The 27654-nt window shown below is 39.3% G+C and overlaps 1 protein-coding gene across 1 annotated transcript; it reads right to left on the bottom strand.

Moving 5' to 3' along the window:
• On the bottom strand, positions 1 to 26607 carry CCDC57 (coiled-coil domain containing 57). The gene is made up of 9 exons (XM_086473507.1): positions 26489 to 26607; positions 24818 to 24980; positions 22417 to 22603; positions 19492 to 19592; positions 14834 to 15062; positions 14046 to 14182; positions 8129 to 8251; positions 7537 to 7759; positions 1 to 231 (listed from the first exon to the last, which is right to left on the bottom strand). Exons 1-9 carry the CDS (start codon positions 26605 to 26607, stop codon positions 8 to 10), a joined length of 1506 nt encoding a protein of 501 aa, XP_086329633.1. The 3' UTR covers positions 1 to 7.
• Between the last annotated feature and the right edge of the window lie 1047 nt (positions 26608 to 27654).

Here is a 27654-nt window from a genome sequence, read left to right on the forward strand (position 1 = left end):
AAAGAAATTAGTCTTTAATATTATAGTTGCGGATTTTTGCCTTGTTAGAAGAGATTTTTGGTTTTATGGGATGAGCACAAGATAAATTCCTGGATTTCAGCTTCTGCTGCACTTCCAACCTGGTTCCTCTGACTGTCAAATCTGCAGCTGGCATTTCAAGTTTATCCTTGGCGTTGATATTTTGCTGAGATGCTTCAGGTTGCTCAGTTGAATGTATAACTTCAAACTCCACTGCTCAAAAAAGAATGAAAAACTTTGTAGTTACGTTTAATTATGAGACTAGATAGTTGAAGAGAACTGGTTTACTCTTTTTCTCTAAGTATATTGCTGCCATAGTGCCACATTGTTGAAGTTTTACACCGAGTGAGTAACAGAATCACTTCTGCACATAGCAGGCACAGAACTGCCCATAAAGGCTCGCAATGCTGATGGTATAATACAGCATCTCCTGCTCAATCCTCATTTCATCTGTACCTGTTCATTCTTCATGAGCATCAGACTGCTTGAGAGGAGAAAGACAGACAGCCGGAAGGTTGGTATAACTGTTTGAGTCAAGCACTACCTATCTGTTCAGCTGTTTTTAAAGATCACATTTTACAAGCCTACCCTTCTCTCCATTGTGAAGGAACATCCATATCAATCACGGCAATACCAACACACTGGACAACACGATACAAAGTTAGACCTACCTGTTCCCGTATTGTGAAATGGTGATAAAGTAGTTGGCTGCAACAGTTTGATCTGTTTCAAGAAATCACCAGCAGGCATAAAACCTGCAGCAAAACATGTTTGGATATGCATGATCCAAAGGGCTCGAAGGCAATTCTGTGGGATTGACAAAGCTGCACTACTACCATTATCTTCTGTGTGGAAATCTTCTTTTTTGTTGCCTAGAGTATCTGTGTGCACTAGAGAGGACTAACTCAAAAAGTAACATATTTGGTTGGGAAGCAGGGAGACTGGTCTTAATACCAATCGGAAACCGTTCTGCAGCCTCTCGCATAATTCTCTGAAAACCACTATCTCCAACTAACTGAACGTTAGTCTTATCATAGGTTTCATTAGGCAAGATAAGTGGAATTGGTCAATCACTGTATTCATTGTAAGCTATAGATAATATTTACAGGCGCTTGGCTCCAGCCACTTAATGCTTATTTTTCAAGGCACTGAGATTTTAACTTTAGATTTTCTATGGAGAGCCAAAGCATACAGCAGTAGTCATAAAATATGTGTGATAACACACACTACAGCATTCTGTACTAGCGAAATTTTTTGAGCACGACAGGCTTCAGTCCCAGGTACTATTCAGTCACAGAGCAAGAATAAGAGGTGCACAAATTGACAAAGATAAATTATTCATAGGACAAGGTAAATTTTCATAGTTAACACAGCAACGTAGAAATTCCAAACAAAATGCTACAGGGAAGGAAATAAAAAATATTCCTGAATTATTGAATGAATTAATCTATTGAGGGTTTATAGCTCTATGCAAAGCACGACACTGTGGCTAGTGTCAAAACACGACGCTTTTCAAAATCATTTTTACGTTCAGGCTTAGCTTGAACCAGTTGTTCACTCGTGTGTGTGCAATCGCTGCACTGTCACGTTGGTGGCATTTGTTATTACAGGCAGGGGAAGCTCAGTGGACTCTTGCGCTATTGATGCGAAATCACGCTGTTCAGCTTGCCACCTAGTGGTTACTGAGAGATGTAGAAGGTATGAAAGAGGATACTCGAGCCCATGGACGAACTTTGGGTGTATTCTCCTGCCTGGAAAAAGGACTTTAATCATTATAGTGCATTACACTAGACCTCTACCACATCTGGCAGATAATAAAGCAGAATTTCACAACATCGACAGTGCAGGCAGCAGTGTCTGAAAGATACTGGACACAGCTGCAAAGACTATTTTGCTTGAACAGGAATCACAGCAGAATGAAATTACCTCTTGTTTGTGGTCTAAGTAACAGCAATAAGGAGACCCATAAATAGCACACAGTCAACACTGCTTTACAGACAGTCTGTTTTTTAATTACTCCCTCAGTTTTGAAGGATATTCAACCAAGGGGATTACTTTCAGAAATGGCATCGGAGGCCCTAATCCCATAGATCCAAAGGCAAAGTACCCAAGCACCAATGCATCTCACACATCCCTTCCTCTGAAGTCTTCTGTATGCTTGTCTCTTGACATTAGTAGAGACGCTACCATAACAACTAGTAAAGGCTACCTATTTATGTTTGGAACAACAACACAGAACACAAGCATTCTATATGGCTATTGTAAAGTTTTGGACTGTCAAAAATACACATTAACACAGAAATTCAAACCCATGAAATGGCAAACCCGTAAGGTTAGTTCTACAAAACAGAACAAGACAAAGAACCAACACCCCAGAATTAGACATGCTGTTTAAAGTGAAATATCCTAAGACAACACTGAATAAGGACCTTCATGTTACTGGTTCTGCTTGGGGCTGTTCATATGTGTGAAGGACCTTGAATAAAATCAGCATGAATGTGCACTGTGCAGGAAAACTTAAATGCAGCAGCTTGGGTTCTGCAAACAAACAGTGAAAAAGCACACCTAATTTACAAGCCTGTAACTTACCTTCAGAAGTGACCTTGGCAACAAGAGCTAGTAAGACCATAGTTAAGAGCCAAAGCTAATTTTGAAAATGGACCTACATGTTTAGTGTATTGAAATGCTTAACATAGCTTCTATTTGAGGCATGTTAACTTCTGTCAGAAATGAACATTCACAGACTTTTTTCCATAACTACAGAGATACAGGTAAACACATTGTATGAGTAAACTGAAATTTCCCCAGATGGAAAATTTCATTTAAGAACCTTGTCGCTAGATATTTGCTTATGGCTAACAGTGCTTCTGAAGGAACATAGATTCAAACAAGTTCCTATTCAGGAGAACATTTAAGCGAAGAAAATGTAACTGGAGGATTAGTTAATATTTGTGAAACACTCCAAAGATGAAGTTTTATGTAACGCAGAAAAGAAATCATGAGTCTTTCTCTGATTGGAGCCGGAATGAAGCCAGAGACAGAGCACTCTTTCTGTTTGTTAATATTTTACCAGATTCTTTCTCTGGCCAGCTTTTTACCCACATGGATTGCTCTTGGAACTGTCAGTGATGTCAAAGCTGTTGAAATTCTGTCTAGTGTGGAAACACTTAAGATAACTTTTGATCCAAAAAGTGTAGAATTTCAGACCACAGAGCTTTGCAAGTAACAATAACAATGAGAATTAGAGTAAAGAAACTCCCCTATCTAAGTTCAAGTAGTAAACCAGAAAAGTTACTTTACTTCAAAGCAGCTCAATCTCCTTCTTTGTCAGGGTACAATGTAAACTGAAGCTAACATGCCCAGGACACAGTTCTGGGCACCTGTGAGGTGGGATTTCTCAAAATGCACAGCGGGACCACCCACCACAACGGGAGCCCTCCTGCCACATGGAAAATACAAAGTTTGATCTTCCCCAAAAGTGTATAAAACAAGCGACTAGTGGGGACATCCTAAGTGCAGATACCGCTTGCCCGATGCTCTTACTGCGTCTGCACTGACCCCAGCCTCTGTTGACGCAAGGAGATACAGCTGATCAGGAACTTTTCACATGGTAGCACAGCGCACCCGTCACCATATTGGCTTCATTCTAAATGCAGTCTTACAGTCAAACTTTAATAGCTGATGTTTGCCTTTCTTTCCAGAAAAACTAGTAAGTGTCTCCAATAGCAAGCAAAAACTTTATTAAGATAAATTATTTGAAGAAAAATAAATTCCAGTTTCCTAAATGTTTTACCAAGGTTCCTCTCTTCCTGCCTGACGTTTATTCTAAAATCAAAAAAGGCCCTACAGCCCACAGGTGAATAGAGAAACCTTGCAGCATATATAGAAGCTAATCACACGGTCATACACGTGTCACGATTTTCAGAGGAAAGCATACAACTCTTCTGACAAGCAACTTTCATTTGAGAACGCCCATCAGCATTCAAGATGCAGATGATACGGATCACCAGCCAAAGCCTCCCACCTGCTCTTAACCTGAGGGACAGGGCGTATAAAAAGAAATACAATACAGGAGTGTATTTCTTACTAGTACAGTCTATGTATGTAACACTGATGCTTTTAACATCATCTTGACTTGTACATGTCTACCTCTGCAGCAGGATCTTTTTCTTTCAACAATACACAACAATAAAAACAACCTGAACAAGGAACCTGTTCCTTCTAAACCCTTTCTTTCTACTTATCTGCAGAATTAACATACAAATTAAGTCTACCGCATTCCTACAGTACAAACTAAAAAGCAGCAGGTAGAGTAAGAAGAGACAAAATTAAAATATCTCATAGCCTTCTGACTTGCTTGGAAGCTTCCACAAGTCCTGAATTTGATGGTGAAATAAATAAAGTATGTAACAGTCCACTTCGGTAATTCAGCATTAACATGCAGTCATAAACACTGCAAAACACATTGAGTCATTGGGTTGTCCCATATGCTGGGAATACAGCAAATTGCAGGGCTTACTTGACATGCCAACCATTTTAAGTCCCAATAGGCTGATTTGTACAAGAAAAAAAATGAAGCTGTTCAACAGGTTGGGGCGGGGGGTGGGGGGTGGGATGGAATCATTCTCACGCTGCAATTGTTTCACCAGAAATGCCCACAAAACACAGCTACTGGTGTGACAGATTTGTGCAGAGTTGAACTTGTACAAGAAATGTTTGAATAAGCAAACTAACTTGCTTGTTTGCTTGCAAATAATTTTTGTTACTGAGCTTTCAAGTCTGTATGCACATCACTTATATCTGAAAGCCCAGTACAGAGTCACTCCATCTTAATGACGGTTCTATCCACTGTAACCATGAGGTTGCTGAATGTATTGAATTCAAGCGAGTAGTTTTAAACAAGAAAGACTGAATTAATTTTCCATAGCTCAGGCATGAAAAATAATGCAAGCCTCTGCTAAAAATCAGAAGCAGAACTCCTTGAAAATTTTGTATATTCTGCTCTGAGGCGACATTCTTTCAAAAAAGAAAGATTTTGCTTTCATAATCTTGTTTTCTGAAATGCAGAATTCAACCTAGTAGAATTAAGGATACCATTTGGATGGTTTCCTGGAGAACAAACCTAAGCAACATAAAAAGAGTTTTCAGAAGTCCTGTTCTTTCAATGCAGTATTTCAGGGCCTGCGTGTTTGAGTAAGAAGCTCCAATCCAACGTTCCTAGGGTAAATCTGGATGCAGAGATCAAATTCATGTGTTTTCAGGAAAATATAATCTCTTATTGATGTTTCACTTGTTTCCTGCTGACAGTATCATCCTTCCCTTTTGCTATTCTCTAGATCCCCAAAAATCTACAGTAAGTTTTGCAACGGTGGCTGGAAATTTCTAGACATTAAGAAACTGATGTCCTTGTAAGGCTGCCAGTGGTGTTGCATCATGCATACAGCAGCATGAAACTGCATGGCACTGTTAGTAATGTTTCAAAGACATCCTTTTGCTTATCCTGTCAATATAGGCCTGACCTGAAATAATCTTCCTATTTCAGTCCCAGTCCCACAAAAAAAGCATGTGAATCATGACTGTCAGCACTACATCCATTCCAGTCCTACAGGTCTGTCTATTACACATTACTTTGTCCCTGCAATGCACTGCTGCTGTGAATAAACACGCTTATAATCCATTCCTCATGGTGAAAGCCCTTTCAAATATTTTTTTTTTCTTTTGCGCTGCTGAAGATGGTTCACTGCATCTATACACTGTTTTAAAAACAGATGTAATGTAGGCTGGAAAGGACCTCTGGGTGAAATGTCACAGTGCTTATCACTCTCTGCTGAGTCTATCTTGACACAACTTGTGTCCATTGCCTCTCTTCTCTTCACTGTGCACCTCTAAGACTCTGGCTCTGTCTTCTCTAAAATCCCTCACCAAGTAGTTAAAAAGCAGCAGTCAGACCACACATTGACTCTTTCTTTTCCACACTGAACAACCCAGCTCTCTAAACTCCTTCTCGTGCGACATGTTCCAATGCCCTAGCCATCTTAGCGGCTCTCCGTTGGACTCCTTTGTACCAGAGGGTCCAAAACTGGACACAGTACTCCAGATGTGGCCTTATGAGTACCAAATAGAGGGGAACAAATCACTTCCCTTAACCCACTGGTTGCATTCTTGTTCCTGCAGTCTGGTATGTGGTTAATGGCACACGAGTATCTATGTGATGGTAACGGGTCATTATTACTACAAAGCCCATGTGAAATGGCTAAGTGGCTGCTGTATTACGCCACAGTTGCCATCAGATCTCAGAAATAATGATGATGATAAAAATAATAATATCAAACCCAAAAACCCAAACAATGCACACAAGCTGCACAAGCCGCACAGCATCGTAAGAAATAATTTATTGAATACTATTCCTCTTATTAAAAAATAAAACCCAACTTTACTTGGAACATTCTGGAGAAATGCTTGTTTGTCTGTTTATAAAGACCTTTAATAAAGAAGAGTCTTCAATCCTTCTAGGGAACATACTCCATTATCAGCCATCCTTAAAGTTTTTCCAGTATTATAATTTAAGGCTATTACTTTTTATTCCATCCACAGCAGGTGTTAGAACAGTTATCCAAAATTTTGCTGACAAAGAGTTACTTCATGAACAGGCCAACGGTTTGGGAGACATAACATTCATCTGCAATACACTGCTCAACATAATGGCTACCATTAAAAAATTTATTTACAATTTGCTTGTGAAGAGGCTACACTTTACTGCACATACCTTACAAATGGCACTCCTGCTAACATTTCCAAGAACATGTGGTGTTTTTTGTAGAAGTGTAACATTGATTGATGTTCAGTCTATGACCTAGGTTTTCCCTTCTCATCTCATTCTAACCCTGATGCCGTCTGACATGTAAGGTTAGGGTGCTGTCTCACATGTAAGAATTTGTGTCTGTGTTTATTTTTTTTATGTTCTAACTTGTTGCACTGGACTATAAAATGTCAGTGAATAACAAGACCTAGTTCACTGTGTGCCCATAGCATATATCACATTATGGCCTTGAGCTCACTTCTGGCCTTTAGGTCTTAGCACACTAAGGAGTATTGTAGCTATTAACATGCCACAAAAATGATGATTAAGCAAGGATGTGCCAAGTTACAATTTGATCTAACAGTCACTTGGCAACACATGAAGCATGCAATTCTCAGACACTTCCGTATCTGCCCCAGACAAGGTTTAGACTATGTCAAACCAGAAGGGTATTTGCATTTTCCAAGAGTATTTAATAAAAGGGGAGAAGTATCTGCAACAATGGCATTAAACCCAGAGAGCTATGTAGGCATTCTTACTTCTGGCAACAGTGAAATTCCCTTCAAGTAACTCATTAGATCTTCAGATTCTGATTATAGGACTGTAACAACAGTAGCAGTCACGTAAAAAAATTTAGTGGAAGGGGGCAGAATCGACTACTGTATTTCCATTCTTCTAGAAGAGTTAAATACTGTGACTACTTTACAAAGCATTCTTACCTTGGCCAGTGTTCTTCTGAGGACTGAGAACAGAAGGGCTTGATCCCATTTCTAAAGTTTGCCAAATACCTTGGCAGAAAATACGTGCTCTAGATGAAGAAAGCTGGACCTGCTGAGTTCGACTAGGACTCTGCCCGAGTGGCTGACTTTGAATGATCTTTGAGGATTTATCTGCCTTTCGTTGCTCTGGCCCATGATTTTCAACAGAGAAATCGAGCTGAACCTGTCCAAATTCAAACCCAGTCTTACAGAGATACATATTTTTCACATCAAAGACATCTGAAAACTGGTTAAATCTCACAGTGGCATCTTGGTCTTGGAAAGACAGAAGGTTTCAACAAGATGCAAGACAAAAGAAAATTAGTATTTTTAATTTTGAAAGGGTGTACAAGAAGATTGATTACAACATCATGAAAGTGATTGAGAAATCCTAGTTTATTATGTGTTAACAAATACTATTTAGTTCAGGAACAATGCATAACTTTAAAAAATACACATATTTTTCAAGTCTTCCAGGAAATGAGTGTTGAGCAACTGCAACTGAAAAATCCAACTGAAGGCAAAATACATTGACGATAAAACAGCACTGTACCTCAGCAGATGGTAATTCTGTTTCTTCCCCAGAGCTGCTTGGAGCTTCTTCTTCCTTTAAGCTAGGGCAGTCAATCAGAGAAGAGATCCTTGAGGGATGGTGTTTCTTTGCATACTGCAGCTGCTAATGTGAAATATTACATTAACACGAATAACTCACGGTCTCTAAAAATAATACCTTTATAGCTCAGTCTGCTGTTACACTGCTAGATTGAAAATAAACAGTTATAAATAATATTAAACAAAGTTACACCCCCTTTAGATCAAGAGGGCCAAACTACCCTCCTAACAAACCTCTTACTAAATCTGTTCAAAATCTTGCTGCTGTTACTATGATCTTGCTTGTTACTCAAGTTTATGTTGTCAGGGTCATTCTTCACTTTTGTCTTTTCCCATGACTAAATTAAAGAAGAAAAACTCTCAAAGAAGTCCTAAAGAACTAATTAAAATAAAGCTGCTATGGAAAAGTAATTTGTCAATGACTAAAAAACCCCCCATCATTACCCCATAAAGTTTCATCAACTTTCAACACGCAGCAATTAAAGTGAGATTTGATGAAAAAACAACTGCTTCAGCCCTGTCAAAGCAGGTTAAAATAAACATCAAAATATTTTGCTATATATTTAAGACTAAAGAAAAAAACCATGAGCTTATAAAGTAACTAACACTGAAATTCCTGTAGGTATGATAGTAACAAATTCTCTCAGTTTTTGGCAAGGACAATGATCTTGAACACAACAGCAAATGTAGCCTGGCTAGTAAGAGTGATTACCTAGAAGAAAAACACAGTGCTGCTGTGACAGCTCTTGATCAGGTCCTAGGACTGTCAATGAAGAGTTGCAAAACAGTGCTGCATTCCCAGACCTGGTCTCACAGAGCCTAAATAATTTGAGCCTTCCCAGTCTTGGAACACTGATGGCTTTCACTATGCTATGTCCTAACTAGTATTTTTGATGCCCTCACTAATTCTATTGATCAAAAGAACTTGATTAGATATATTTGGTAAAATATACCAGATTCCATAGCTCACATTGCACTTACCTGACCAACCTGTTAACAGTTCTCTAATTCTGTTATCTTAGACCGTCTGCTCTATCTAAGGAAGAATAAATCTCCATTAGCTCTGTAAAGGTACATCAGATGGGATTCTCAGTTTCTCACTGTCTGATGGATGGTTTACACTGTTTGCTCACATTGCAACTTTTACAACTTCATTGACCAATGAGCAGTGAAGAAGAACAGGGGCTTATTTTCACGCAAGCAATCCCTCACTAAGGTGCAGATGACACTAAATTGGTGGGAGTGTTGACCTGCCAGAGGGTAGGAAGGCTCTGCAGAGTGACCTGGATAGGCTGGACTGATGGGCCAAGGCCAACTGCATGAGGTTTAACAAGGCCAAGTGCTGGGTCCTGCACTTGTCACAACTCCATGCAACACTACAGGCTGGGGATAGGCGGCTTGAAAGCTGCCCAGCAGAAAAGGATCTTGGGGTGCTGGTTGGCAGCTGATTGAACATGAGCCAGCAGTGTGCCCAGGTGGCCAAGGCAGCCAACAGCACCCTGGCCTGTGTCAGAAATAGCGTGGCCAGCAGCGATCGTCTTCCTGTACTTGGCACTGGTGAGGCCACACCTCAAATACTGTGTGCAGTTTTGGGCCCCTCACTACAAGAAGGACATTGAGTTGATGGAGCACATCCAGAGAAGGGCCATGAAGCTGGAGAACAGGTCTTATGAGGAGTAGCTGAGGGAACTGGGATTGTTTAGCCTGGAAAAGAGGAGGCTGAGGGGAGACCTTATTGCTCTCTACAACTACCTGAAAGGAGGCTGTAGCGAGGTGCGGGTCCATCTCTTCTCCAAAGTAACAAGCAATAGGACAAGAGGAAATGGCCTCAAGTTGTGCCAGGGGAGGTTTAGATTGGATATTAGGAAAAATTTCTTTAGTGAAAAAGTGGTCAAGCATTGGAACAGGCTGCCCAGGGAAATGGTGGAGTCACCATCCCTGGAGGTGTTCAAAAACCATGTAGATGTGGCACTTCGGGGCATGGTTTAGTGGGCATGGTGGTGTTGGGTTGACGGTTGGACTCAATGATCTTAGAGGTCTTTTCCAACCTTAATGATTCTATGATTCTATGTTCAAATTTGGTTCTAATTGACTCTAACAGCATAGCCTTTTGGACTTCAGGCAACCTTTCTCTATCAAACAGGAGTGACCCTCCTGTTGGATATCATCTGCTAGGAAGAAGCTAAGAAAAAATTCAAGCACCTGTGATAGGACGTCCAGACGGAGTTCTTTCCTGCCAGGTTCCCTTAGAACACATTCCAAAATGTTGCCATAGATTCAATCTGATAGATCACCTTAGCCAAGATACACATGTACCCATTTTCTTCCCCAAATACACTCCTTTCACGGCTGAAATACTGCTGCATACTCTGGATGCCTGGAGAGCCTTCTTTCATATTCAAATGCCTGAGCCCTCCAACAAATACTACCTGTTCTTATTACTATTCTTTATCCAAAGTAATAGAAATCTTATGCAGAAGCTGGATAACTATCTGGCTGAAGACCTGATAGCAGAATACTGAACTTGGCCCTGTTAACACTTGTTCTCAAATTTAATTGTTAGATGGTCTTTGCACTTGACAACTTTTTACACTATTTCCTTAAATCTACTGACCCAGTTTTCATTACTAATTAGTCTGGCTAACATCCCTCATGGGTATAATTATTACATGGTTAATCGGCAGCACTGTTGCACCTCACAGGAAAAAAAGTAAGTGTTTTTGTCAGAACTAAAGAGCAAATTGAAAGTGCATCATCCCCAGACATACAACTGGTTAAATTAATACCAGCTAAGTCACTTAACCTTCATTTACCTAATTTGTAGCCCCTATTCTAAGAAACTACTACTAGAAGAAACTACTTACTCTAAGAGGTTACTACTTTTTTTTTTTTTTCTTTAACACTGTTCTTAACTGTAAGAAAAATCACATATTCATTAGAATTTCCTTCCACCCGCTCTTTTAAGAAACTCACCTTTGTCATTCAAACCATCTGGACAGATGGTTCATATACTTTGTATTACACCTAGGCCAACCAGATAACATCTGAAGAAATTAGCAGTAACTTCAGGCTCAAAAAAATACAGGATAACATGCTCAAAACAAATATGTGGTTATTCTGACTTATCTTTTTAGAATGTGCATAGATATAAAAACGTTTAAAATGTTTTCGGAACGTGTTCAGATGGTAAAATTTTCAAGTAAATGACTGACAGCTGTGATTTCTTAGTGCAATCTGACTACATGATAAGATTACCTCCTGTGTAGTTTCATATTATCACAGAGATCTTAGTATGTAAAAAGAGAAACATATTCCAACATATTCCTGGATGAACCTTAGTAATCCACAAAAAGGCTCTCAATCTGTTCTTGAGTTCAGTTAAGAGAAATAAGAATGCATAAAGAGAGAATTAAAAATAAAAGGGATCCTCTACAGGAGATGAGCTTTAATTCAGTTGATTTTTCCCTAAAAGTAGAGGTGATTGCAGTTTTAATCTAATATGCTGGAGGCTCACTGCTTGGAAAAGCAGCTTAGCACAAAAGAAACAGGAAACCAGGTGTAGTACAAGTTGAACATGAGGCAGCAATGTGTTCTTGAGACCTTTGGCCAACAGCATCCTGGACTGCATCAGGAAAAGCACTGCCAGCTGGTCAAGGGAGGTGATTATTTCCCTCTACCACGCACTGGTGCAACCACATTTAGAGTATTGTGTCCACTTTTGGGCTCCCCAGTACAAGACAAGACATAGACATAGTGGAGCAAGTCCAGCAAATAACCACAAAACGATCAACAAATTAGAGTACCTGACATACAAGGAGAGGTTGGGAAAGCTGGCTTGTTTTGCCTCCAGAAGAGATAGGTCAGGAGTGATCTTTCCAACATGTATAGGCACCTGATGGAGATGGCAGTAAAGATGACTGAGCCAGACTTCCCGGTGGTATACAGTGGAAGAACAAGAGGCAATGGGCAGAAAGTGAAGCACAGGACACTCCGCTTAAGGGGGGAAAAACCCCTGAACCCCAACCTTCTTTACTGGGAGGGTGATCAAACACTGTAACAAGTTGCCTGGAGAGGTTCCCAGAGGAAGTATTTCCCCAAGTGAACTTGGTTAATAATTCTACTGGAGTTTTATACCTTGGAGCAACAACCTCCCGCTTTCTGAAAGAATATTGTTTACTGCCCTCAAAACTACAACGACAATCTGCTGCTCTGACTCAATCCTCACAGGAACAAATCTGCTAATCAATTAAGTAAAGTACATAGTGAAATCCTGACTATCGAAGTCACTGGGAGTCTGCCACTAACTACTAGGGGAGCCAGGATTTATCCATTTGTCTCCCTGATGAAAGCTGCAATTTAACTATTAAAAGTTGTATTTTAATTACAAAAGAGACAGATTTATTATATAACCTGCTTTCATATATGGAAAATGTGCTATTACAATAATTTGACAAGACGGCTTTAAAATCCTACCACTGTGCATATTTGGAAATACGGTCATTGATCAATCATTTTCAAGTTTATCTTAGAAAATACTGCAAATCCTTCAAATGGCCGATCTTACTTATTTAAAACTAAGCTTTATGAAACTCATAATTCAGGATTGCATTCATGCTGCATTAACAGAAGTTTTTCTGAAATTCCTTGGATGAAAATCATGCTTAAAAAAGCTAATTTTGAAGTCCCAAATATAACCCTTTAAGTAAATGGGGTAACATCTGGCTGTCAGTCAGTCACCAGTGATGTACCTCAGGGCTCAATTTTAGGGCCAGTTCTCGTCAATGTTTGTATCGATGACTCAGACACAGCAGTTCAGTGCACACTAAGTCAGTCTGCTAATGATACTAAATTAGGAGGACTCGTTGATTCCCTTATTCCCTTGAGGCTAGGGAGACCTTACAGAGAGATCACGATAGATTGGAGTCCTTGGCAATCACCAATCGTATGAAATTTAACAAGAGCAAATGCTGGATTCTGCACCTGGGACAGTGTAATCCTGGATGTCCATACAGATTAGTGGACAAGAGGCTGGAGAGTAGTCCTGCAGAAAGGGATCTGGGGCTTTTGGTTGATGGTAAGCTAAATACAAGGCAACAACGTGCCCTGGTGGCCAAAAGGGCCAGATGTATCCTGGGGTGCATTAGGCACAGTGTAGCTAACCAGTAGAAAGGAGTGATTGTCCCCTATACTTTGCACTGGTGTGGCCTCACCTTGAGCACTGTGTGCAATTTTGGGTTCCACAATATGAGGATATACAAATATTAGAATATGTCCAAAGGAGGGCAACAAAGATGGTGAGAAGACTAGAGGGCAAGACTTAAGAGGAGCAGCTGAGGATACTTGGTATGTTCAGCCTCGAAAAAGAGAAGACTGAGGGATGATCTCACTGCTATCTACAACTTCCTCCCAAGGACGAGCAGAGAGGGAGGTGCTGATCTCTCCTTTTTGGTGTCTGGTGACAGGATGGTGAGGGAATGGCTTAAAGCTGCATCAGGGGAAGTTCAGACTGGAAATTAGGAAGATGTTCTTCCCTAAGAGGGCAGGCAAGCACTGGAACAAGCTTCCTGGGGAGCAGTCATGGCCCTAAGCCTGTCAGTATTCAACAAGCATTTGGATAATGCTCTTAGATACATGGTTTAACTTCTAGGTTGCCCTGTGTGGAGTCAGGCCTCGAAGATCCTCATGGGTCCTTGCCAGCTCAGGATATTCTATGGTTCTATGAAATCTTCCAAGGTACCAAAGAAAGATTTGAGCTAAAGTGTAAAAGACACTTAAATGCAGAATTTTAAGGGAAGTTACATTCATGGAATTAGAACTGGCTTAACTAATCACTAGATTTCAGAGAGCATACAAATTACCTGTGTTGTAAGCCTGTGTTGTAGATGCTGTAAAGCTGATAGCTGGCACTGTGTTCTTTTGACAAGCTCTCCAGGAAAAAGACTACCAGAGGCGATACAAACTGTGCAGCGCTTAGAGTTAACAGGATGCCAAAGTCCTATAAAGGAGAGGAAATACTGAGGAAGGCATTGTTATTTTGTCATCAATATTACATTCCCAGCATGTCTTTATAGTGGATATAAATGAACCACAGAACACAGACATTCTCATTGCAGACGGATTCAATGCCATGCAGAAATGGGCCTTGTGTTTTTTTCCTTTGCTTCACTGCCAGAGTAATTGTTGCATGGAACTTAAACGTCCACTGTGAAATCTTCTTACATTATATGTCCTCTTGATTCTACAGTGAGCTTATTCTGCTTTCTCTTCCACTTTCATAAAGCATTAGTTTTTATTCCAAGAGATAAACTACTTCTTTTCTGCTGTTAGAAGAAGTCTTAGTTCAACTTCCAGTTCCCACACATGTGACATCTAAGCACCACGGAGTCCTTCATCTAAGATGTTCATCGACTAAAAGTTACTGCCTACAGACTGCCATTGTTCTACGTTAGCACCTGCTATCACAGGATAATCTTATTTGCAACAACTAGCACCGCAGTCTCACACAAACGATGCAGATCAAGAATCAGCAAGGTCCAGCACTTTGTTTTCATATTAAAGTCTAGCTCTCGCCAGCTCAAAGGATGAACTGATTCCCAGGTTTTATTCTAAATATATAAGCTAGCACTCTTCTATAGAATAAATTTACCTTCCTTTAATACCATTCCAAGTTCTGCCCTGAGTCTGTTTCCTATTTCAATGAGCTGCTGCTTCTCTTGACTCAGAACTGAGATTTTTCTTGATGCTTCCTTCAGTTTATTTTGCATTCTTTGCAGAGTGCAGCTGACACGACATTGAAGACCAACACCAGGAACTTTGTCAGGTAACTGTTGTCCAAGATCTACCATCTTTTCTTCAAGAATCTTGGGTTTTGGTCCCTGAAAAAAACAGTGCTTATAATTAATATTTTGAAAGGGTGGTCTACGGGTTTAGAAATCTGTACAAACACACGTTAGAAGCCAGTTGAAGAAAAAGTGTAAAGTTGAAGTCTACAGCTTATTTTTGAAGGTCCATTTTCAAGATTTTGTTAGCAATATAGGGCAACTTAAGCCATATAGCAAAACACTATAACAGCCTGGGACCTTCCCACAAATATTTCTAACTGTAAGTGTAAAACGATACATACAGGATAAATACATACACGTTTACATACATACAAGTGTAAACTAGAGAGCAGTGAATTTTAAGATAAAATGTGAAAAAAAAAAAACCACTTTACAGCAGATAGCAAGCATCCTTCTTTGTGTAATCATCGTGTGCATACACACATATGGGGTAGATAGGTCTTAAAACATTCTTTTTAAGAGAAAGGCTGCAGTAAAGATTCTATGGTTGGTTTTGTTTCTGCAAACCTAATTGAGTCCACTTGCACATACACATTATGATAAAGTATTTACCCAAAAGGTCGCACCCTTGCTTTTCAAGAGCTATATACTGTCCTCTTTCAGCCCCCTTACTACAAAGACTTTTCAACATCCATCCAAATACTAATAATTCACTGAACAAATCATCTCCCTATAGACTTTTTACTACCACACATTGAAACAAGTGCCTAAATGTCACATACGTGAAAATCATTTAACAAAACTGTTGCTCATCTGTATGTTTACTTTTCTATATATAAGCTAGTTAGAAGTGTACTACACCGAAGTTGTGCAATCCCAATCAGTTCACAACTAAATCACTCTGAACACTGCAATTCAAGGAGTCTACATTGAAAGGTGTTATCCATACTGACAAGAAAAACCAACCACCGTTGCCTTAGTGTGTGTCTTGGTTTGAAAGACAGGTGTCTGGGGAGGAAGGCAGAAGCCTCCCTTGAAATGGAAAGTGCAACCCCCTTCCCTCCAAATTATTATAATTTTGAAATTAACAGGCCTTCAGGCAAAGATATGGGGAATAGGAATAACAGTTCTTTACTAATATATGTATATATATATATATAACACAAGGCAGGGAAAAACAAACAACCCACTGGTTTACACTGACAGAGTCAGGAATACAACCTGACACCCTGTTAGGGTGGCAGTAGCAGTCCGATAAGATGCTGGCTGCAGTCCTCCTGAAGCGATGGGTGTAGTTCTGTGGAAGCAGCGATCAGGTAAAAGAGTCTGGTCTTCCTCCGAAGGTCCAGTGGTAGGCAGGTAGCTCTTGTCTTCTGGAACTCCAGGGGGGGGAAAAGCTCCTCTGGGAATCCAGTGGAAGAAGGCTGCTAGGGTGTTCAAAATCTCCGTTTTTATTTGGCATGGACTGCTTGGCTCCTTCCCCCCGGGCGGAGCATCTCACAATGGGATGGGGAGTCGTGAGGCAGTTCCTTGATGGGCCATTAACAGGAGATAGTCCAGGAGCGAGTTATCGATAGGTCAGGCGATAAGGCATTGTTGTGGCCATTAACAGGAGATAGTCCAGAGGGGGGAGGCAGGGAGCACCGCCCCACCTGGTCTCAACAGCTCCTGAAGATGGTAATAGAACATTTTTTTTTTTTTTCCTTTTGGCACATTTTACACTGTAACCCAGGACAGTGTGTCATGCACCTCCCAGTTTCTCATTTCTTTGGATAGTTTTACCATAAAAGAGGAGGCCCTTGAGAACATACATGAAAACCATACAGGTCCGCAAATACTATGAGGGAGAAAGGTGGAGAAATTAGTGCAGGACTAGAACCTAACAATATGAAGACAGATATCAAAGTGAAACAAAAAAGAAACACCACTTCGGCATACAGATAGCAATTTATATCAACGCAATTAATATAAGCAGCCACAAATTATTTCATTCTACCCTCATCATATGAGAAGTGAAATTAACAGACTGAGGCTTAACAGAAAGAGAGGTCAGGCAACGACCAATTACGGTACCACTGGTTGTCACACTATACACCACTTTCATCGTACCAAAAAAGCACATCACATGGCTGAGGGCAGGAAAACTATTTATTTGCTTAAAATTCTATTTTTCCTGAACTTTTAAAAAAATACTTTCAACAGCATTACACAGAAGATTTTTTTGTTTTTCAGGTGACAGACTGTAAGCTGTAGAGTTAGGAGTGGAACTCAGAAATCTTTTTACCTTTAGATCCATGTCCAGAGTAAAACTCTATAATACAAGAGAGAGAAAACCTGGGTACTAAAAAAAGGTGGGAGGAAACACTCCTCAGATTTGATACACAGAGGAAAGAAGAAAAATATACATGCATGCAAAAGTCTACATGCCTATTTTGCTAGTTTCCACAATAAACTTTCCTCTTTTTCTTTAGCTATATTTTAGCTCTGGAGTCTATCATTCTGAGATTATGGTCCCGGAACCTCTGTTATATTAAATGGAAGAAAAGAAAACTATCACTATGACGCTCTGTATCGACTTCACATCTGCACCCCCATGTTCAGTTACCATTATTATTCAACAGATTCTACACTCCCTGAGGTAGAAATATTTTTGCCTGTAATTCACCTGTCTCAAGTACATCCTTAGCATGCAATTAATAAATGTAAGAAGCACAGACACAGCGTAGGAGACTGTTAAAAGATAAGCACTTCTAAAATCCAAGAATTCTAATGAATTTTCACCCACTGATTGCAAGACCATTTCCAGCTGCCAGTCTATGCCTAAGAAGGCTTTTTATGCACCAAGGAAGAAGAAATAAAGGAGACAGCAGAAAGAGACAGGAAATGATAGTTCAGCATCAGTGAAGACAGCATTAACTACAATTCCAGCACTTTGATCACTTAAAGTTTCGGCCTGCACTTCTGCTATTTACTACGCACCTATACATATAAAGCATAAGTAATTCAGCATTTCACACTGAAAACGCACATTGCTGCCTGAAAAACGTTCTTGTTCTCATATACACACCTGAACATTCAATTAAAGTTTAGCATCATGAAGCAAAGGATTAAGCTCTGGCACAGAGAATGTTCAGTTCCCATCTTACTGTCTCCAAGGCAAAGCCATTATTGACTTTTCTTTTAAGACTCTACCCCCACTTAAAGAAATGTAAAGAAAATGAGAATGCATCTTGGACAGCAAAACATTTGTAAACCATTTTCTGCAAAGAACAGGTGGTATAAAATTCAGTTTTCACCTAATTCTGGAAGCGGCGAAAGAGAAAAAAAATAAACCCATGTTATTTATGAGACACAATGAATTCCTAAATAATTAGACAGCAGGAACAAACAGTTCTCCTTCTATATTCAGCAAAAAGATACAAGTGAGATTAAACATGATCTGCGCCTGGTGGGTCATGCACGTTTTCACACAAGGTTCCCAAGGCTCCAAAGTTCTATTTAAACATTGATATTGTTTCAGTTCTTAAAGCGCTTAACTTTTAATGTAATTAGCACCTCTTATCCTTATTTGTTACTTAGCTGTTATTTCCATTTTCTTGAATTTAGATGGTTACAGGTGAGTAATCTAACAGTAAGATTAAAACATGACACAAATACCGGTAGATTTTACAGATTACTTGAAAATTAGTAAACGCCTTATGTTTTATTTGTATTTTGACCTATCTTACTTTAGACTCTGTGGCCTACACCATGAAATCGTTGAGACACAGGAAGGGGAGATCATATAGTGACTTACTCCTTACATAGTACTAGACATTTGTCCCAGTTTTCAACTCCTTTATTATTTTTCCAAGAGATGCTTCTGTCGCACTTTAATGCCAATATTGTTCCTACTCTTTAAAATAACACAGTGGGAATTACATTTGTAAACCCTAGAATCAAGTAAAAATGCTCCCAGAGGAGCCCAGGCCTGGCAGAAGTGAGCCCCATGAGCCAGCAGCTACGAGGTTCTCTAGGAAAAGCCACCCACCCCCTAACCAAGCATACAATCCCACCTGCATATCTATCTCCAACCAAGGCTTCACAGGACCTTCTCATCAGAGTCCAGTAGTGACACAGTAACTACAGTTCCATCTCCAGCCACCTTATTACAAGGCATATTGAAAGATTTCTGGTATTTAAAAAAAAGGCTAAAATTTGGATTCACAATGGAAAACTCAAAGAGGTGGTACGCAGTAGTTTAAGAATTTGCAAGTGTTAAAAAAAAAAAATCAAGAAGGCCTTTAAAGATCAGGAGTGACTAGTGCCAGGGAATGACTAATCAAAATTTATTCCCTAGAAAGAATAAGCATAAGTTTGGCTGAAAAAATCATTGCTGACTCTCATCTAACTTACACTTATTACTAACTGACCACAGAAGCGTATATTGCTTCAGTTCTTAATATTTATTCAAACAAAAATAATATGCTACATATTTAGTTACACACACACATGCATACAGATATTTTAAACCTCTTCATACCTCTTCTGCGTCTGTGTTTACTGTACAATCCCAGTTAGCCGAGCTGACTTTAGTATTGCTCAAAGTGGTTGCACTTGAAATTATGTTTGTGCACAATGAACCTTAAAGAGAAGAGGGGTGTAATATGAATGTTTATGTATTTATACAGAGTTTAGGCTTTCATAGCAATAGCTGCTTCAGAACTCTGTGTCGGTAATATACATGTACAGCACTTCAGTAGATATATTGTAAACAGAGCTGAAGAAAGACAAAAAAATAGTACAGTCTCACAATATGCAAACACCAGCCAGCTACAAAATACAGAAGTGACTAGAGAAGATACGATAGAAAGGTCAATTTGCTGGTAAGGAGCACACAGAAGTTTTTATTTCTTCCAGTATTGCATTATATAATCATTCTCAGGAAACTGGTAATACTGAGTATAACAAGAATAACTAAGACACAGTAGCTTCTTTCAATCACAGTTGAAAAAAAACCAAACCCACTAATAAATGGAAGCGAATCCCAAAAAAATCCTCTTTTAGTTCAGTAAAAATGTGAGTCTGAACATATTGATGTAAATGGACAAGTCAGGGGACAGAACAGATAACTTTTTGGAAACCAGAAGGGCCCCTCCAAGTTACTTTCCCATTGTCTTAAAATTTTGAGATTTAATATTATTATCTCTTTTAGTGATTGAATATAATCTCCATATGTTTTTGAAAGGGTTATAAGCAAGATTATTTTAGTTGAACAAAATATTTCAGTCATAAAGAAAAGGAATAACACGTTTCTGATAACGTACATTTATCAGCTGACAAAGATTATTGCCTCTCTTGGACACTGCTGAACTATAGCAGCAGTAAATCTTTTACATATTGGACTATAACACCTTCAAAAAACAGTGGACTAACTTTAGCTGCCTGTGACAAAAAACTATGCTTGAATTTGCTTTTTTATTTAAAATTCACAGAGGTTTTGCTTTAATTGGCTATTAAAGTCTCATTATTAATAAAGCTAGAATATACTTATATTTATTAAAAATCCCTGCACACTTAATTAGCTCGTGATTTCACGCTACTGTACTAATGACAGTTCAAAACTAATTCTGCAAACTGGCAACACACAGATCCAGTCTCACTGCAAAATTAAGACAGAGAAGCATAATAACAGCAAAGCAGTTGGTACAACAAAATACCTTTCATCAAACCCATCTTATTTTTTCTGAAATACAGGAAACAATGCATGGTGGCTTTCGAATAATTTGAAGCACTTACAAATTAAATTTTTACACAGATGAGGCACAGAGATGTATAAAGTAGTTATCTACCTGCACTTACATAACTGGTAAAAGGTGCTAAACACAGGGCTACTTATTCGACAGAAGCAAAAGATGGGCTTGAAAAAGTTATACCTTACCTATTTTAAAACAAAACAAAACCCCAAAACAAATCACAGCTGGTTATTCCATTAACAAGTTACAGTTGATTTCCTTTCCTCTTTTGTCCAGACTTTCAAAAGTCACAAGAATGTTTATAAAGAAAAAAATCCAATTTTGTTTCTAAATAGGTCTGCATGAGAGCCAATCAAACCCAAGTTCAACAAATATTCAGAAATTTACTAAAAAAATTTATCTAGTTGTAATGGACATACCTTCTGCAGTTTTGCTTTGTTTCGTCTTTTTTCTAATGTTATCAGCTTTGACTTTCCCACGAAGGATAATGTAAAAAAGTAAAAATGAAAGTGTAAAACATGATATGCTGAAATGTTTCTGAGAGGTGCTAAAAATCACCCAACTAACACGTGACACTGTCTGGTAAAAGGGTGCATTTGGAAGTATTGCATATTTTAAATGTTGAGATGCCTTTACATTTTTAGCTTCCTGAGAAGCCAGCACAAAGGCCACCCTGTAAACCTACAAAGGAAGCAGGGTGTCCCCTCAAGTGCTCAGTCCCAGTAGGCAGGACAAAGAAAGCTTGATGGGCGCAGGACAAAGAAACTGTGATAACGAACTGATCTTCCAGGAAAACAGCAACAACTACACCCGGAACTGATGCCCTATGCCCACTAACATGTATCTACACCATAAAGGTATAAAAAGTAACTCACTATCAACCCAAAATGAGCCTCTCTGCAAGAGCTTTCCTGCAAGTGACCTCCTGGACAGACCAGGCCCTTGCTGGGGACACCTGGCTGATTCCAGATGCAGTGATGCAGATCATCTTTGAAGCAAGACTTTTTTTCCCCATCATCAATTAGCCCCACTTCTGGGAGTCTCATACCTGTAACACCTCACAGAATACGTTTATAGGCACATGCACAGGTAAAGGTTTGCAAGACATGGACGTGTTAAAGCAGTGGCCCATGAAAATGATCAGAGCGCTAGAATACCTCTCCTATGAAGGAATTTTTTATGATGATGGTGGTGACACTACAATAGGTTGCCCAGGGAAGTTGTGCATGCCCCACCATTGGAACTGTTCAAGGCCAGGTTGGATGGGGCTTTGAGCAACCTGATCTAGTGAAAGGTGTCCCTGTCCATGGCAGGGGGGTTGGAGCACAAGATCTTTAAAGGTTGCTTCCAACCCAGGTCATTCTACGATTCTATGATTCTGTACACTTGGTTCACTAGCTGGAATTCTGTAATAACGCCTAATATACATATATTTGCTTTACTCTTGCAATATATATAGACATTTGCTTACCTAGTGGTAATTTTGTAGTGACTTACTGTGTGTGTATTTGTTTTCACTAATAATAGTTTTGTAGTAATTTGTAATAAAGACATTATCAGACCTCTGTGTGCTTTTGTATTGTGGAATCCTGAGAACGCCACAGTCACAATCTTTACGCACCCATGAGTTGGGCAGCCCTTATAGGTTGCGACCGTGACTGCTACACATCCTCAACCGAATTTAGAACTCTGTGGCAAGCAAGAGTTGTCACCTTGCTCTGCAAGCTGTTTCTCTTCTGTCAGAGGAACAGAGGACATCATCTGCTCATCAAGACTTTCCATTTCTTTCCTCATCTGTGCAATAGCAGTCCGAAGGTTGGCATTCTGCTCCTGTAGCTTTTTTATTTCCAAGGTAGGATTACCTTTGCTCAGAGAACTTCTATCATCATACTGAAATATCTGTAAAATAAAAGTACAACACAATAACAACCCTTTATTAATGAGCAACACATACTCTCTCCACAACACCACAAACATAGATCCTAATACTTTCAATCCATGAACAGACTTGGGAGAAAAGAACCATAGGAAGACGGCGATTTGCCAGGGAAAAAAGTGCTATGATGAGAAGCTGAGATGGGGGAAGAGGCACAGATGGGGAGGAGGATGGCCACAGAGGTGGCTCTGTCTTATCACTGCTGTTCTTTGAGGTGTGCCCCACGTGTGGGTAATCCATCTCCTTCAAGCACATACTGGCTCAACAAGCAGTCCCCTCTCTGACCTGCCAAATTCTTGAAAGTGTCATTGGAGATCATTTGTTCACAAGAACATAAAGAGGCTGGAAATCCTTTGCTAAACTGCCAAAGGGGAAGGAGTGTATGGACTACGTTAGACAACGACAACATCTAGAAAACCTCTAAGCAATTCAATTCTAAAATAAGTAGCGATGCCTTCTTTTGTGCATTAGTTACAGTTAAGGTAACAGTGAACAACACTGCCTTTTCTTATCAGCAAGCTCTGATAATACACTCTTAACTGCTCACCGTTGAGCATCTGTAGCTGCCCAGTAGGGCGCACTGCAGCACACTCTTTACTTTCATTCTTTTACAAAAGACAGTTTTCTACTCAGAATGCGTTATCCTTCAGCACGGCTTCAAACCAGCATTACATTTGCAATTTTGAATGTTTTGGTTTGTTTTTTTTCTTAGTATATGTATTTTAATAAGTAGCAATAAAAGGAAAACTAGTTTGTAATACCAAAATAAAAGACATAATTTTAAACAGATGGCAAATTGGTAGTTTGAAGCACTGCCTTAAAATTTTAACTTTACAACTTTAAAATCTACCCTGAATTGCAACAAATACAGAGCCTCAGGAAATTCCAGAAACTAATTCTTCCCGTTCTGATGTGCCATGACAGTACAGTACATTGTCCTGTTTTGGAGCATCTGCCTACATCCAGCTCGCTCCTTTTGCCAGTGAGTAATGGATCAGAGCCATAATGAAGCCTTTGACACCTAATCTATGTGTATTCCAGGCTAGATATCTGTCTATATTTTGAATTAAACATGAGAAACAGATAAACTTCTTACAAGAAGTCCAGTGGAAACAAGCCCCATAAAGTTGTCATCTCAGAATGAATTCATCCAAGTCAAGACTTGTAAGTGTTGTCTAACCTCTATCTCCCCTTCAGGTAAAATACCACGATTAAATGACCCTTGTATTGCCCGTTCTCTCTCAACAGTCAAAGCAGAAAGAACAGTCTTCACTGCATGCAACCTGTGGTCTGTTTTCTGTAGATCAGCTTCAATCTAGGGGGGAAGGGGTAGGGGAAGGGGGTATCTCAAAGACAAAGGGTCTAGAAAAAAAGAAAAAAAAAAAATATAGAGAGATATTTTAAATCACAGGACAGGGATTTAAAGCATATCCCTTTTGGCTCTGTCAAAAACTGCCTTCACAGAAAATTAATTTGGCTTCATGATCTCATTTTCTGTATGGGAAATTGACAATGCTGATTCATCTCTCAGATGTGTTCCTAGGCTACACCTATTGATGTCTATGAATCATTTTGGGAAGACAAAGATAAAACAAAACACCAGATAAGTGCCTGCATTCTAAATTTTGCAAACTAGTGTTTCCTCTGTACCTGTAAGTTTACTAGGCAACTGGTCATCAAGAGTTATTGTTAGTCCATCATGTAATAGTCTCTAAACAATAAACTTCTATTTCATTTTTCAGAAACAGAAGCTTGCGCACTTCACAAAATAGGATTTTTTTTTTCCCATACAAAAATACTTTCGAGTTTTCCAGAACTAATATTGTTCCCTTGATAGAATTCAAGCTGTACTGTGATCTGAAATGCTTTCTGGCCCGTGGCTGCTCTAAGAGAGATATTTCTTCTGCCACAATGCCAAGAGAAAAGCGGTGGCATCTCTCAAGCTAACTCGACTTCATTACAAGGGAGAGAAAGCCACTATTAGAGATTGTCCATGAAAATTAATCTGGCTGATCAAATATATTTGATGAACTGCTGTGCACAATACAGAACTACTGTTTTAAAGATTTTTGAAAGAAGACCAAAGTCACGCCTCCCCTGAGAAACCATGATGGAAAAACTCCATAGCTCTCTATGCAACAGATAGTCCCTAAACAGTGTTAATTTGAAATTCTCACCTGCTCTCTTGCTGAAGACAGGTTTTGTGTTAGATCTTCTGATTTCTGACACCAATTACTTTCAGCATTCTCACAGAGCTGCTGCCAGTCCAATTCTGCTTGCATTTTCCTCTGTTCCAGAATCCATTCTTGCTCAGCTGCCAGAGACAGTAGTTGTTTATACCTATGATACACAGAGTAAAGCTATTGATTTCAGCAGGATAAATTATGAGGATGTTTTGTGGTTTGTGGGTTTTTTTCCTTTTTTTTTTTTTTTTTTTTTAAAATCTCAGCCTTGTTTGCTGTCCTTATCTTCTTTCCTTTTTCTATTTTCCAACTTACCTATTTTATTCTATTCCACTCTAAGTATTTTACTGGACAAAAGCATTTTAATTGCTTAGAGCTCAGCAGACTCCTAGAGTCCATCTGTATGGATATGTAGAATCAGCTTTGGAGGTCACCTCAGCTCAAGCAGCATAAACTGCTCTTCAACACCAACACTGCTCTCAGCAATGCCATCCACATAGATACAAAAGAGCTAAGAATTGACGTTGCTGTATTGTCAGGGCAGAATTCCTAAGCTCAAAGGCTGCTGCATATACACATATTGAAAAAACACTGCAGAAAGAGAGGAGATAGGAGGTACACAAAATCAGACAAACTGCATCTTCAGAATTCAAGGGCTTTCAAGACAAGGTTCAATTGTCATATGGCTGAGCTTTTAAGACACAAAGCTGTCAAGACCTAAGGCACTCTTAAGATTGGTTGTAAAGGTCACTTTAGACAAAGTCTTAAGTCATCTTTACCATTCTACATCTTTCTGGAATTTGGCCAACTGTGCCCTCAACTTCTCTTCCTGTCCATGCATTGATTTAATTCAGAACTCTTTAGAGGCAGACTCCTTAGAAATCTCAAGCAGGTGAGAATCTTGGACTGCTTTAAGCACTACAATTTCTTCTTGAGGTCTACATACAAGAACAACCCCCCTCCCATGTCAATATGTACTTGCTTAAGACCATTAACAAAACACGTGATGCAATCTTGGATATAAAACTGTTCAATGACTGACTTTTAATGAGGAGCTCAGAGGGACTTTTTCATGACTCCAGTGCATATTGTAAACCATGCATTTCCAGTCATACAAAATGCAGGCCACCTAAGCAGTTCTTTAGTTTTCAGTGGCCTTCTTGGACTGGCAGCTGGCTCTTTCCAGACTGGCTATGAAAGAAGTTCTTTTCTTATGGTGTGTTGTTCCTTCTCTGGATTCCCAGATACTTTCTTTTCCACATGACCTCATTTTCTTGTAAAACATTCTTGATTATGTCAATCATAAACCTAATGTTTATATGCATATATTGAAATTTCGCTGCAAATTTTGTTGCAATAATACACACACAACAGCCCAGGTTGGAAAGATCATCTGGTCCAACCTTTCATGGCAAAGGGAGCCAAAATGTGTTAATTTAGTACCCTGTCCAATTGTGTCTTGAAAACCTCTAGTGATGAGGACTCTACCACATCCCTAAGACAGTTGTTCCAGAGATTGACTGTTCTCACTGTAAAAAAATAATTTTTATACTGAAATTAAACCTCTCCCAGTGCAACTTGTACCCGTGGCCCCTTGTCTTCTCCATGTGGCTCATTGTGAAAAGAGAGACTCCATCCTCTTTGTGTACACCCTTTATGTACTACAAAACTGTAATGAGCTCCCCCTGAGCTTTTTCCGGGGAGAAGGGACCCAGCTCCTTCAGACTTTCTTCATAGGGCAGGTTCTCCAGCCCTTTAATCATCTTTGTGTCCCTCTCCAGCATGTCTGTGTTTTTTTTCAATTGTGGAGACCAGGACTGACACAGTACTCCAGGTGTGGTATCTGTTTAACTATGAGTTAAGGGTGAACTTCTCACATAAATAAGCTGGGCACAAAACTGGTAAGTATGACATTCTGACTTTCTTTCATCACAGCTTATGAAACAAGATAAAACAAGTCACTCACTTTCTAGTAAAAGCATCTTTCTCTCTTAAACAAGCAATGTGACTCCATTCTCTTCTGCATAGCTCAATTTCAAGATTTTTATGTCTCATCTGCAGTTCTCTAACCTGCTGCTTCAACTTCTTAAATTGTTTGACTTGGGCTTCTCTCTCTGAAGCTAGCATTATATCCTTTTCTTTGGCAACATGTGCTAGTTCTTCATGCCTAGAAGATTTAGGGAGACAGAATGAAGTGAGGTTTCGAGCAACACAAGCACATTATTTTCTAGTAATGATTTTTTTTTCTAATTTTGATTTACTTTCTTATCAATTTGGTTTGAGAAAATTCAAAGATTCATTGTTGGAAGCAGTGGAAACAGAAATCAATACCCGCTTGTCAGTGGAACAGGTTGCAAGGAGGTCTTTTGTGGTTGTTTTTTCAAACTAAGAATGCCACTATTTAGTTGGACTTTGGACGAGGGCTGAATCCTTCTTTTATCATTGCTGAGAGTTTAACTTCAATTTATCACAGAACTTTAAAGTTTGTGATTAGCACAAAGAACAACAGTATTTCACCTAAATATGGGAACAGGGTGATTCTAAAAATTAAGGGGTTTGAGGTTTTTTTAGGATCTCTCACAGAGAAGCTATTTTAACAGGTGAGCTACTCCAACATAATCTTTTACCGTACTGAAAATATTCTTCACAGTAATTGTTCAACTGGAAGACAGCTATAATCAGGTGGCCCAAATAAGAGACTGTAAGAATCCATAGAGCAAAAACGCTTCCTTGAATATTCAGTTTTAATTCACAGATTAATTTCCTGAGCATGCACTCACACAAAAATAGAGATCAGGTTTAAAATAAGACAGAAGTGAGTTGTTAGAAGA

The sequence above is a fragment of the Leptosomus discolor genome, chromosome 15 (genome assembly GCF_034619465.1).
Source record: "Leptosomus discolor isolate bLepDis1 chromosome 15, bLepDis1.hap2, whole genome shotgun sequence".
NCBI lineage: Eukaryota > Metazoa > Chordata > Aves > Leptosomiformes > Leptosomidae > Leptosomus > Leptosomus discolor.

Bases quoted from the DNA above. Each gene is read 5' to 3' on its own strand.
- CCDC57 (XM_086473507.1), bottom strand. From the start codon at position 26,607: ATGCTGGAGAGGGACACAAAGATGATTAAAGGGCTGGAGAACCTGCCC. The intron at 8,252-14,045 runs GTAATTTGTATG...ATTTCACATTAG, and splicing joins AACACAGGCTTACAACACAG to CAGCTGCAGTATGCAAAGAA. The intron at 7,760-8,128 runs GTACAGTGCTGT...GAATTTGGACAG, and splicing joins CAGAATTACCATCTGCTGAG to GTTCAGCTCGATTTCTCTGT.